Source organism: Epinephelus lanceolatus, chromosome 1 (genome assembly GCF_041903045.1).
Source record: "Epinephelus lanceolatus isolate andai-2023 chromosome 1, ASM4190304v1, whole genome shotgun sequence".
In the NCBI taxonomy this organism is placed as follows: Eukaryota; Metazoa; Chordata; class Actinopteri; order Perciformes; family Serranidae; genus Epinephelus; species Epinephelus lanceolatus.
In genome coordinates this window covers 22,494,908-22,507,983 of record NC_135734.1, presented here as the reverse complement: position 1 = coordinate 22,507,983, position 13,076 = coordinate 22,494,908, and the positions used below count along the sequence as shown (strand labels likewise).

At 41.7% G+C, this 13,076-nt stretch overlaps 1 protein-coding gene and 1 non-coding gene across 2 annotated transcripts; one reads left to right on the top strand and one right to left on the bottom strand.

Moving 5' to 3' along the window:
• Positions 1–1,221: 1,221 nt before the first annotated feature.
• trnaf-gaa (transfer RNA phenylalanine (anticodon GAA)) lies at positions 1,222–1,294 on the bottom strand. The gene has a single exon. It is a non-coding gene; the product is annotated as a tRNA-Phe (tRNA).
• Positions 1,295–1,624: 330 nt separating this feature from the next.
• On the top strand, positions 1,625–9,102 carry rpn1 (ribophorin I). Its single transcript, XM_033627750.2, has 10 exons — positions 1,625–1,984; positions 2,685–2,749; positions 5,271–5,577; positions 5,669–5,878; positions 5,980–6,172; positions 6,259–6,358; positions 6,456–6,594; positions 7,489–7,608; positions 7,758–8,003; positions 8,086–9,102. Exons 1-10 carry the CDS (start codon positions 1,745–1,747, stop codon positions 8,266–8,268), a joined length of 1,803 nt encoding a protein of 600 aa, XP_033483641.1. The 5' UTR covers positions 1,625–1,744; the 3' UTR covers positions 8,269–9,102.
• Positions 9,103–13,076: the final 3,974 nt, after the last annotated feature.

Below are 13,076 nucleotides of genomic sequence, written 5' to 3'. Positions count from 1 at the left end.
AGATGGTCCCCAGTGCGTGCTATCGTCCCCATACCGTCTTGTCACATGATCAGAGACTTGACATTGGATTACATCAATACCTATTACCCTGCAATCATCACTGCATATCTGTATATGACAAAAAAATACTAAAGAAAATAAGAAATTGTTAATTTAATTTAAGAATCTGAATATTTGATGTATAGAATAGTTGATTTATTGTCATAGAAAAAGCTTATAATTTTGTTAAAGATGCCATTGACTGTTTTAGGCCCATTCTCCACCCAACACATTGGTGGAGGGCCATCTTTCTCTATGGGCCCAACTTGCGGACCCCAGTGTAATTGTACTGCCTGCACTGTCCATATTTAGGCCCCTGCCTTGACGCTAACTTAATCCTTTCCAGTGGGTCTACAGTGTCTATGTTGGATTTTGGGGTGTAATAATGATGAGATGAATGATGATGAGAATTTGAGATGTTTCCAGGTCTGCAGCAGCCCTGTCAGCAGCATCAGTACCCTCTCTTGGCCAGCTTACTATACCATCTGAGTATCTGATGATGGCCAGTATGTTACCTGTGATGATGACTTTTTAAAAAAAATTTAACTGACACACTGACGATTTTTCTTGTTACATCTGTGATTCCATGCCTCTGTGTTATGGCTTCTATGGAAGTGAATCCCAAGTTACATTTAAGGCATTTGCAGACATTTTTTAAACAATTCTCTATAGTTAAATAATATATTGAATTATGTCCTTAACTCAGTTTACACTCCCTGTATCCAGATTGTATTCTAATACTGAGAATTTAGTAATCACATTTAATTTACATGTGTCAGCCAGTTACATCTAAGGTCATTAGATTTCTATTTTTCTGTGAATACACACATTGCAAATCCAACACCTAACACACAATGCTTTGTTTTGTATGACATTTTATAAATGATTGCTGCCACCCCCAGGTGTCAATAATATGAGGTAATGTCATCTTCAGCAGTCAATGTGTGGCAGAGCAAAACTGATTAATGTGTGAGCAACATCTCTTAATACACAAAATTATAGTGTCCAAGGACTGGATCTTGATTGCCTGCATGCTTGTGGACTTTGGCTGTCAAACAAAGCTTTCACGGGACATTTACTGAGACCGCAGATAACTTCCTAATGTAACTGTGGCAAACAAGTTTTCAATGAGTTACCCACAGATGACATTACCTATTCTGCAACACTAAAACCACACATCACTGCCGAAACCCGGGATCGAACCAGGGACCTTTAGATCTTCAGTCTAACGCTCTCCCAACTGAGCTATTTCGGCTTGATACATCCTACGACTGACACAAAAACGAAAATATATAAAAGATAACTGCCCTATGAAAAGAAACAAAAATGTATGTTATTACTATGGTAACAGTAACCTGACACGAGCTCTTTCAATAAGCCAGAAAAGATCACTACTAGAGTTATTTCATGAGCACACAGTCCAACAGGGCCCAACTTTTGGAGGTAAAACGTTTCACGGGTTGTATTAAAACCGTTTTGTCTTTTAAAAATCTTAACTTTTATTGTTTTTCTGTTTGTCAGATTTCACGGTCACTTCCGACGCACAGAGCGCTGTAACGAGCGCACCGTGACGTCATCACGTCAGCCCGAATGAAGCGTCATCCTTTCTGATGTAGAGCGGCACGGCGGCCTTTCTTCGCCGTCTGCATTTCCCACAGTCTGTCCTCTCTCATCCCGGTATTTCAGCTCTGTAATTTCTCCAACCATGACTCGAAAGTCGCCACTTCTCGCCGCCTGCCTGCTCCTGCTGGCGGCGGTGAGCTCCGAGGTTTCAGCGGACGGCTTGGTGAACGAGGAGCTGAAGAGGACAGTGGACCTGGGCACTCATCTGGCTAAGATCACCGTGGAGATCGTGCTGTCCAACCAGGGACACGCTGCCGTGCACAGCTTCATATTGGCGGTGGAGGCTGACCTGGCCCCGCACCTGGCGTACATCGGAGCCTCGGTGAGACAAACATCAGTGACTTAAATAAATAACGCGAACACGTCTGCCCATAACCGGCTAGCTAGCTTTAGCATGCTAGCCACTTTATTGTAGGCTAATCATTTATTCGCTGTGCAAGATTTTGTATCACTTAAAGGTTGCGTATTTTCTAAATTGACAGCAGCAATCATGTGCAGGTTAACGGCATGCTACCATATGATGTTATAGTGTGTTCATTGAATGTATGAGCTCACAGCTACTAGCTAGGCTATGTGAGTCAGTGTGGGTGGTGAGCTCTGCAGACTCAGCAGCCAAACAGTCAGTTAGCCAACAGTAGCTACTGTTTCAGCGTCTAACCTTATATTGCTTAGTGCAAGGTTTAGGCACCAGCTCATTTGCTTTGAGCAGAGATGTAACGATTTTATGAATTCATTGTGAGTTGCTAAAGGATGTGGGTAATAAGATGTTAACTTCCGCAGCGCTGCACGCTCTGTCAGTGGCTGAATGACACGTACGCGCTGGGCAGTTCACTTCCGTGTGTGACTGCGCAGGCCTGCCCCCTTCCACTGTGTATGAAGCTGTGACTATGCTCTGCTTTTAGACAGAACAATAAACTACGCATATATTTTTAAGGAAATGTGATTCTTTGCATTATCCTGTATTTTACCTGGGAGTGTTTTTCCTGTAGAGACAGTATGCTCTAACCACCATGTTTCCACAGGTGAAGGGTGATGAAGAGGAGGATGGCACACTTGAACTTCAACAGACAACAATTCAGGGCCAGAGGTAAGAGGTGGACCCTTACACTGTCATCTAACTGGAATCTCAAGCCTGTGCAAACAACTAAGCTGGTGGGCAAACTCAACACATTTGTTTCACCTTTACCTTAGGGAAAGACCATCATTGTTGCCCCACAGTTTCATGCTACAGCAATGCAAACTCACAACACAAGCCTTCCTGCGAAACTGATTTCTGTCAATCCACTGACTTTCAATATGAAAACTTAAGGATATGAATATAGAACTATGATTGGCAACTTGTTAGATGACTCATAGCTCATTTTGACAGCATTTCCCATGCACAGTGTAAAGTAGAATAAAATAATCTGGCTCTTTTAAAATACTTTTAAAGATTCAGAAGTGAATTATTAAACACAAACAATTGTATTTTGTAGCTCCTGATAGGCTGATATTTTAAAGGTCCAGTGTGTAGGATTGACAGAAATAGAATATAATATAATAAGTATGTTTTCTTTAGAATATAATCGCCTGAAAGTTATTTTTTTATTACCTCAAAATGAGTCGTTTATATCTACAAGGGAGCAGCTCCTTGTCCACGTAGTCCACCATATTGCACCACCATGTTCCTACAGCAGCCCAGAACAGACAAACTAAACACTGTCTCTAGATAGGGCCACTCACGTTTTCATGTCAGCCACCACAGTTTGCAGCCCCTCCACAACAAGCCAAACAGTGTCAGAAAAACACTGATTTTTACTGTGAAACTGTTTATTCAGTGTTTATAGCAGTTGAAATCACCAGGGGCCTGTATCACGAAGTGAGATCAACCTTTCCTGGGTTACCCAGACCTATCCTGGGTTGACTAATCCTAACAATGGCAATCAGGATAATCGGTATCACGACGCTGGATATCAACTCGGTAACTCAACCCAGGGTTGCTTTATCAAGAGCCGTGAACGCGCACGCAGCGGACCAATCACAATCATGAGAGAAGCGCAGCATCACTGAGCGTCACTGAGCGTCCTCACAGAGCGCCGTATGTGAGGGAAAAAAAAGTATTTCTCGTGAGGATCAGAGATTAATTCTTCTAAAATATGAGGAGGAGAGAAGCAACATTACAGAAAAGGCCAACACCGTGGCAGCTGCAGGAGGAGGAAACATGCGTGGCAACGCATAACGGGATGAATAATGTTTAGTTTTAGTTTGGATTAGTTTATTTGCACATAATGTTAAAAACAGACAGTATAAAATTTACAAGATTAAAAAAAGAAAAGTGCCGGAGAGGTTAGAAGCCACTAAAAGCTTATCAAAGAAACTCCCCTGTCAAAACATTAATGAAATCACATAATAGAGAAGAAAAAAAAAACGGGTCAGGAAAGAAGAAATAGAGGAGGAGAGAGAGGGAAAAATCAAGACAAAACAAGGTGAAAAATAAAATGATGTGTAGGTTAAATTACTCATCACTGGTTCAAGTAGCTACAGTACCTGTACCTGTACATCTGACACTGATCACACCCTTGAATCCCATGAAATCAATGCTGCGCAGATGAATTGCGTGTATTACAATTATCGTCTAACATCATTGCATCTGATAAATTGGTCTTCTTTGTCATAACGTTATATATATGCTACAATAAAGCTTAAAGCTGACGCCACAATTAAATCATATCAACACCAAATTGATAGTCAGAATAAAATCATCCTGATATTGAGCTGTGTTAGAAATTAACAGCTGTGCAAAAATATACCTAGTCCCCCTCTTTAAAAAACAAAAAGGAAAATCCCTCAAACACCGTGAAGTGTAGACATGATAGGCTACTTTCCACATTTCCAGCAGCAAAGCTGTCAGTTAGGCCCATTATCTTTAACAGGGATCATTTCCTCCAACAAAACAAAATGCTGGCACTAATTAATGGTGCTATTAAGTGTCCGCAAATGATCAGTTTCTTTCTTATGAAGGGGTGGGATGAAATTTCGACTTCTTTCCACTCCTCTTTGAACAATCTTTTCATTGTCTGTTGTTGTTGCTTTCTTTTCTTTTTTAATGTTCAAAATAAACTTTCAAATCAAAATCAATCAAATTAATTAAACTTCCGTCATGACTGGGCTGCATTTCTGTCAGCAGAGTCATTTTTTTCCGAACAGCTGATTGGGTGGTGCTTTTTATAGGATCTGATTCAACCCTGAACTTACCCTGCTCCGGAGCAGGATAGCCGTTCAGAATAAGTTACCATGGTGATCTACCCCGATAAGAACTGAACCGGCTTCGTGAGATCGAAAACCCAGGGTTAACCCTGAAGTTACCTCGCTAAGACATTAATCCTGCTTCATGATACAGACCCCTGGTCTGTTTGTTTTGGAGAGGAAGAGACCTCTGCAGATAAATCAGCTCCCAGTAGAAACCTCCTGAGCAATGAACACTGAAGGAATCATAACGAGGAGTTCATGCTTGGCCCATGATAGAAGTTTCAGCTGGTTGCAATCTGCAGCTCCTTTAAATATCATAAACATCATTATGCAAATGTATCTTACCCATCCTCCTCTCTGTCTCATCTGTTCCCATGCAGTGGGGAGTTTTACAAAGTGCAGCTGCCCTCCAGTCTGGCAGCAGGTGCTCAGCTGAAAGCAAAGGTGGAGATGACATTAACCCACGTCCTGAAGCCCTTCCCCACACACATCACCCAGGCTGAGCGCCAGCTGGTGGTCTTTCAGGGGAACCACTACTTTTACTCCCCGTACCCCACCCGCAGCCAGACCACACGTGTTCGCCTGGCCTCCAAGACTGTGGAGAGCTACACCAAGCTGGGTAACCCCAGCAAAAACGATGAGATCATTGAGTACGGACCCTTCCGTGATGTGGCTCCATTCAGTGAGGTAAAGCTGCGACCAGATTTCAGGAGCTTCAAGTGAAGCTTTGAGAAAGTTGCTCAGATGTTCTGTGTTGTGTTTGCTATCTCCTGTCCAGGATACCATGAAGATCCATTACGAAAACAACTCACCCTTCCTCACCATCAGCAGCATCATTCGGACCATTGAGGTCTCTCACTGGGGTAACATTGCTGTGGAAGAGACCATCGACTTGAGGCACACAGGAGCCTTCCTGAAGGGGCCCTTTTCACGTTATGATTATCAGCGTCAGTCAGACAGCGGCATCTCATCTGTGAAATCCTTCAAGGTGTCGTATTAAACATAAACTATTGTCACTTGGCTTGCTTTTACTCTTTAAGGTGATGATGATGATGATGATGACCACCATATGTGCTTTCGCCTCAACAGACTATCCTTCCTGCCTCAGCCCAGGACGTCTACTATAGAGATGAGATTGGAAACATCTCCACCTCCCATCTGCAGGTCCTGGATGACTCAGTGGAGGTGGAGGTCAGGCCTCGCTTCCCCTTGTTTGGAGGCTGGAAGACCCATTACATCATTGGCTACAATCTGCCCAGCTATGAGTACCTCTACACCCTGGGTAAGTTGACTTTTCTGGGACAAATCCTTCCCAATCACTGAATCCCACTGTGTGTTGCAAATATATCACATAATTGTATCTCCTAGGTGACCAGTATGCACTGAAGATGAGGCTAGTTGACCATGTGTATGACGACCAGGTGATTGACTCCCTCACTGTGAAAATCATCCTGCCAGAAGGGGCCAGGTTAGTGTTGTGCAAATCCACCGTATGTTTGCATGAGAGGATGATTTTTGCAGTGTTTGATGCTAATTTGCATATTTTCCCTGTCATGTGCTATCAGAAACATTCACGTGGACACACCTTACAAAATTGATCGCATGCCAAACCAGCTGCATTACACGTATCTGGATACCTTCGGCCGACCAGTGCTGGTTGCCACCAAGACCAACCTGGTGGAGCATCACATTCAGGATGTTGTGGTAAGACGAATGGCAGAAAGGGACTGAAATTTGGGCATTCTGTTAGATACATTATTTAATAGCAGATTTGTAGAAGATTGCTATGACTTACATAGCATGTAGCTTCTACAGTGTCATTAACCACACGTCCAGCTATGTTGAAGCCAAATATCCTGCAGAGACACAAAGATTTTTCAGCTTTGACCAGTGTTTAAAAACTCAAATGCACTAACTGTTTTTAAGTAATCATGCACTACAGCAGTCAAACTCTGAGTTTTCCTCCTGTGCCACGTTCAGGCCACAACATAAAGCTTGCACATACAATATTGAATGAGTTGAGTATCTTTGTGCATTTTTAATATGAACTTATCTGATTTTTAAACACCAATTTGGTCTTACCTGTGGAGCCATCCTCAGGAACAGCTGTTCCAAGACGCAGGTTTACTAAGTCTGAACAACCCTGCTGAGTAAAAACAGAAACACGTCTTTTTACTTCAGTCTTTGTTCCAGATTCACACAGTCAAAACAAGGTGTTCAGTTTACAGTATGTTACAGAGAAAAGCATGCAGTGCTTCATATTTGAGAAGCTGTAAATGATCAGAGTAGTGATTTATTAGTTTTTATGAAAATCGGGTTATTTAGCTCTCAAGATCTCTTCTTACAGGGTGCCCCCATGGCACATGGGTTAAAACAGAGACCATTAACGTCCCTGGCTCTAGTACAGCTGGGAACCTTTGTTGCACGACGTTCCCTTTTCTGTTCCCTCATTTCCTCTCATCTCTCTGATAAAGCTGTCCAATAAAAGCATAACATGTCCCAAAAAAGGAGGAAAAAAGCTATTAGGGCATGATTTATGATATGAGGTGTTAATTTGTACTCAGATAAAAGTTAATAGACCTCTTTTGTGATTACCAGGTTCATTATAACTTCAACAAGATCCTGATGCTGCAGGAGCCTCTCTTGGTAGTAGGGGCCTTCTACATCCTCTTCTTCACTGTCATCATCTATGTCCGCCTGGACTTTGCCATCACAAAGGTATGACAGCATTCATACAAGGAGCCTGGTTTCTGTTGGCCTTATATATTCTTACCCTCCCTTTGTTTGGCAGATATCCTGGATGTGTCTGTCTTCGTTCAGTTTTTGTAGCTTCACAGTTTTAAATCTGCATTTATGTCTTTGTTCAGGACCCTGCGGCTGAGGTGCGTATGAAGGTTGCCTCCATCACAGAGCAGGTGCTGACTCTGGTCAACAAGCGTCTGGGTCTGTACCGACACATGGACGAGGTGGTGAACCGCTACAAGCAGTCCCGTGACACGGGGGCGCTCAACAGCGGCCGGAAGACTCTGGAGGCTGACCACCGCACTCTCACCAACGAAATCAGCTCACTGCAGGCCCGCCTCAAAGCTGAGGGCTCTGATTTGGCTGATAAGGTCAGTGATGTGTGTTTGAGAGCACAGTGTACATGAAATAATCTGAAAGTACAGCGATGTTCACTTCCATCTGCTCTCTCAGGTCGGGGAGGTGCAGAAGCTGGACGGCCAGGTGAAGGAGCTGGTGTGTCGCTCCTGCCAGGAGGCAGAGCGGCTGGTGGCAGGTAAGGTCAAGAAGGAGGCTTACATCGAGAGCGAGAAGACTCTGACAGGCAAGAGGCAAGAGCTCGTCAGCCGCATCGACAGTCTGCTGGATGCCCTCTAAACTTCTCCTGACGCACTCGCACACACAGACACACACCACCCCCGCTGCAACATACAAGCAACCATTTGTATGAATAAGAATTAAATGAAAAATGTGACACAAATGCTTACACTTTTTTTTTTTTACCATCTTTGAAACCAGACATGGACAATTAACATCTCATCTTCTGGTAGTGATGGGTTTATCCAAACACTTGTGCCTTGTGATAAACTTGAGGTCACTGTGCGCTCAGCTCCACAGCAGCTACGTCACAACTTTTGGATTTTATATTTGTCTGTTTTTGAGTTTGTTCAGTTACTCTTAAACTTTGTCACACTGCCCGGACTTGACGCTTCATTTTCATGTTCAAATCTGGACTTTGTTTTTTTCCCCCCTTTTTAAGTATGTATGGTTATGGGACTTTTTTTTGAAATCGAACAGCAAAAGGGCCCAAGTGTTTTTGATCTCATGTCTTTACTCACATATGCCGTACTCTAAGATCGAATCATCCCTAGCTCTTAAGTACGAAGGTATTGTTTTCCAATCGTATCTATTTTGCACTTACAACTGTTTTCTACTCGCCCCTGACTGACGTTTATATTTGAATAAATTTGAAGCTACAACTCTGTCATCCCAAATGCTTGTTTTTGATGTTCCTCAGTCATATTTTCTACATTTTGTATGAGTTTTTGTTTTGTAAGTGGTGTTTTTTTTTTTTTTTGGACCATGAGATTAGTGACTACATGAGATTAGGTTGTATGCGAGAAAAGACATGGGAGATGGGACACAGATGATTGTGAAATGGGCAATGATGTGGAAAGCTGTCAAATTTGAAATAAAGTTTTGAGAAACTCATCATTGAGCATGTTTTTATGCCTCTGTGCTGGTGACAGCCCTGGCCTGAGGCATTATGTCTTCGGGTTGCACACCTGTATGTACGTATGTACCATTGTCGTGAGCGCGAGATCCGACATTTCTTCAAATTTGGCGCAAATGTCCACTTGAACTCAACGACAAAGGGGTTAGATTTTGGTGGTCAAAAGTCAAGGTCATAGGACTTTGTGTGATTCTCCTGAATGTAATTTCCTTAAATTTGGCACAAACGTCCACTCGGATTCAAGAATGACATGATTAGATTTTGGTGGCCATAGGTCACACTGTGACCTTGCCCGTCTTATTCTTCTGAACGTGACATCTCAAGAACACTCTGAGGGAAATTCTTAAAATTTGGCACAAACATCCACTTGGACTCTAGGATGAATTGAGTTTGGTGGTCAAAAGTCAAGGTCACTGTGCAGTCACAAAACATGTTTTTCGTTCTAACTCAAGAATTCATAGGCTAATTATGACAAAATTTCAGACGAATGTCTAATAGGATAAAATGATGAAGTGATGACATTTTATATCCAAAAATGTCAAAGGTCAACTTTACTCTGACACCATAATGTTCTGCAAAAACACTTTTTGGGCTGTTATTAATTGTCATAACTCAAGAAACATAGAGAAGACCTTTGGTCAGACGCTGAATTGATGACACTAAGCTTGCCCGGTTGAAGATGTGAGTAAAGCATCCATGTTTAAGAGTTGTACATTCTTTGCAGCAACATCCGTATTTGAGGCATCGTCGATTGTCGTGGCTATGTGTGAATCTGGGCAGACATGGATGTAAACTGCAACTGCAACTTGACTAATTTGCAAAGACATGCAACCATACTGTGGTTATTCTAGTTAAGATTACACAGCAGGTGTATGAAGATGGATGATGGAGTTACAGAACAGTTCACTCCTGTGATTGACTGCTGTTATTAGCTCATCTGGGGGCGCAGTAGCCTTTGTTGAACAGAAGAGGGCGCACTTGTGTCAAGAACCACCACTTAACCCAACTGCAGGCTTTTTTGTCCTCTTAAACAAAACCACACTGCTGACATATAGATAAATGTATGTCATATGAACATCCCAAAAAAAAAATCAGCCATATACATATATATATATATGCACTATGGCTGGTGCCCCTTTTAAACTGGCACCTCAGAGGGGATTTCCAACACATTGTTGCATTCCTTGTTCCAGAATAACCCCACCTATCACCCTATCCTTCCCAGTCAGCGGAGCAGCTGATCTGCCAGTCTGTGCCCAGGACAAACATAAGGGTCAGCCTGAGGTCATCGCTTTCCCTCTGAGGTCACCAGGGGTCCTGGCAGGTCATTTCCTGCTCCATAATAACAGGCCCCGTTCCCCTCACAATGATAATGTTAACATATTGTATGTGCCATACAATAATCATTCTGCAAATACACAGCAGGGGGAAAGCAAAGACAATGTCTGTTAGCACTGATGCTCGGTGCTGGTGAGAGGCCACACAATGGCATTTTTGTTTGTGTGTTTGTACTTGAGTGGAGATTTGGAGCGGTGAGAGTTCGGAGAGCCGCCGAGTCTCATTCTCACAGCGGTCAGGCTACTGCTGCTCACACACGTCCACCTCAGCACTACGGACTGTGTCCAACAAACCGTTGAGCTCACGTCTGCTTACTGCTCTGAAATGATGTTATCAGGTCGCTTTGTGAGTTTGAATGTTGGACTGACGTGACTGACGGATTCATTTGTGGACTGAAAAAACACTCAAAACTTGTGAATTTGAGAGGTTTTACAGAATGAGTTATTGGCTTGAAAATACTTTCTTTAAAACAACTTGAATTCATCAGTATTCTTAAACTCTTTGGCCTGCTCCCCGTCCCATTATCAACACTGATGGAGATTTCATAATAACACCACAGCTGTTGGAAAATCAATGTCAGCAGCATTTTTGAAACACAGACTGTATTCATCAAACTGTTACAACAAAATTTTGGGACTCAAGTAAAAGATAAAAGTAAGATCCTTCATTTTTACTCCAAAGCACATTATAAATGCATGTAACGTTTGCTATTACATTTCTTTTGACTTAAATTCAAGAGAGCTTCATAAGTCTCTTGGGTTTGTTAAATGGCTGCAGTCCAGAGACAGACTTGAGAATGAGGCTTCTGAGACATATTTTGAAAAACGTCAGCCATGATGTGTTGTTTGTTCCTATATGTAAAATTCATAAATTATAATAGAATAAAATGCAAATTTATTATGTTGGCAATGAATTTTCATTTTCTACTCGTCATTTTGATATCAAATAAACCTTACTGTATGTTTTCTCTAATGTAGGCTATGGCCTTTACCTGATTCAGTTTAGAAGTTTCCTATTATTTGATCCCTATTGATATTTTACATATCATCAAAATATAGATTGTTTAATTTGTGTGTTAATTGCTACTGAAAAAAATTTAAACAACAATATCACATGAAGGTAACAGAAACAGTGAAGCTGAGAAAAGGGGTTTAAAGTTTTAAGGCTCCTCACAAGACTATGTAACAGATGGATAAGTTGTGAAAACATAATTTTATGCCCTTAAAAACAGCATTTAGATACTTCACTGTGTATTTGGACAATCAAAGACAGTTCAGTAAATTCATCTTTCAGCCATTAATCTTTTAAAATATGTGATTTTAAGGAGGCTTAACAAGATGAAATCACATGAAGTCCACCAGAGATACTGCAGAGACAGCAGTCACTGCTACTCTGCTGAGCTCGGCTCGTTAGCTTTTAGCAATACTAGCAATTAGCAATGCTAGTTTAATTTTATCTCCATTATGATTAGATTTTGTTACTGTCCTATTTGTATGTACCCAAAAACAAACAAACAACAAAAACCTATTTCTTTATTGGAGCATCAAATGGGATTATTGAAATACAGGAAACAGGAAAATGTGAGTAAATTAGCTCAAGCCAACGGTATCTGGTTTTTAATACTGTGTTTTGTGTCTTATCCAAAAGGTACACGTAATGGCGTAATGTTATTTATATGGTAAAGCAGAACACAAATTTCTTGTCTTTTTACACAAACATGTTGTTGTTTTGTCTTTGTAGGGCAGAACAGTAGGCTGTGCCTCTCTGACTGGCCGTTCACTCTCAGGGCATATGCAGGATTAATCATATGATCATCTGTAGGTAGAAATTTTGTAGCTTATGCTTCACTTTTTTTACTCCTTAGTTGTATCATTAGAGAACTGTTCAGTGTAATTCTTAAGGGTAAGATAAATACGGGCTCAGGTCCTGAGTAAAAAGGTAGGTCTTTGAAGATCTAATGTTATAACTTAACCCAAACTAAGCACCTAAATTTCATGAAAGTGTTGAAAAATCTTTAAGCTTGATATTAGAATGATGCTGGTAGTAAGAATCATACTGCTCGATCACGACCTTCCTCATGAAGGGGCATCACTGAATCATGCTCATGTCATCACACACTGTTTTGTTGATGCATTTGCCTCCCCATTTGACTGTGTTACCACTGACAGTGCATCGTCTTGTGTGGTATTGGTGTTTTGTTGATTGGCCTTTCAGTCTTTTCAGTTCCAGCCCAGGATGTGATTACTGGTCGCAGAAGAACTGCGGTTTATCTGTTGGCGTAAGCCGAGCAGAATACTGTTTAAACCGGAATTCATGTGCAGCACTGTATCCTGATGTGGCAAACTGTGTGTGTGAGTGTGTGTTTGAGGTGGATGAGGGGGTATGTGCAGGGTGTTGGACTGGTTGGGCCATGTGGTTGAGCTGTCATGGTCCCCCCTCAGGCATGAAGTTGATTATTATCTTCCCTTCCTGAAGTATGGTAAAGATGCAGAGTGTGTTCTTTCTTTATCTGCCAGAAAAATAATGAATATGCAAAAAAAAAAAAAAATGTGTGAGTCAAACTAGGTATCAGTTGAAGGGGTAATCCACAAGCCCTGGGCCTTGTGACGTGGTG

What these genes read in the sequence shown, in the direction of transcription:
- rpn1 (XM_033627750.2), top strand. Translation starts at nt 1,745, where the DNA reads ATGACTCGAAAGTCGCCACTTCTCGCCGCCTGCCTGCTCCTGCTGGCG. An exon ending in TGAGTACCTCTACACCCTGG is followed by an intron (nt 6,173 to 6,258) that starts GTAAGTTGACTT and finishes TGTATCTCCTAG; the next exon opens with GTGACCAGTATGCACTGAAG. An exon ending in ATCCTGCCAGAAGGGGCCAG is followed by an intron (nt 6,359 to 6,455) that starts GTTAGTGTTGTG and finishes ATGTGCTATCAG; the next exon opens with AAACATTCACGTGGACACAC.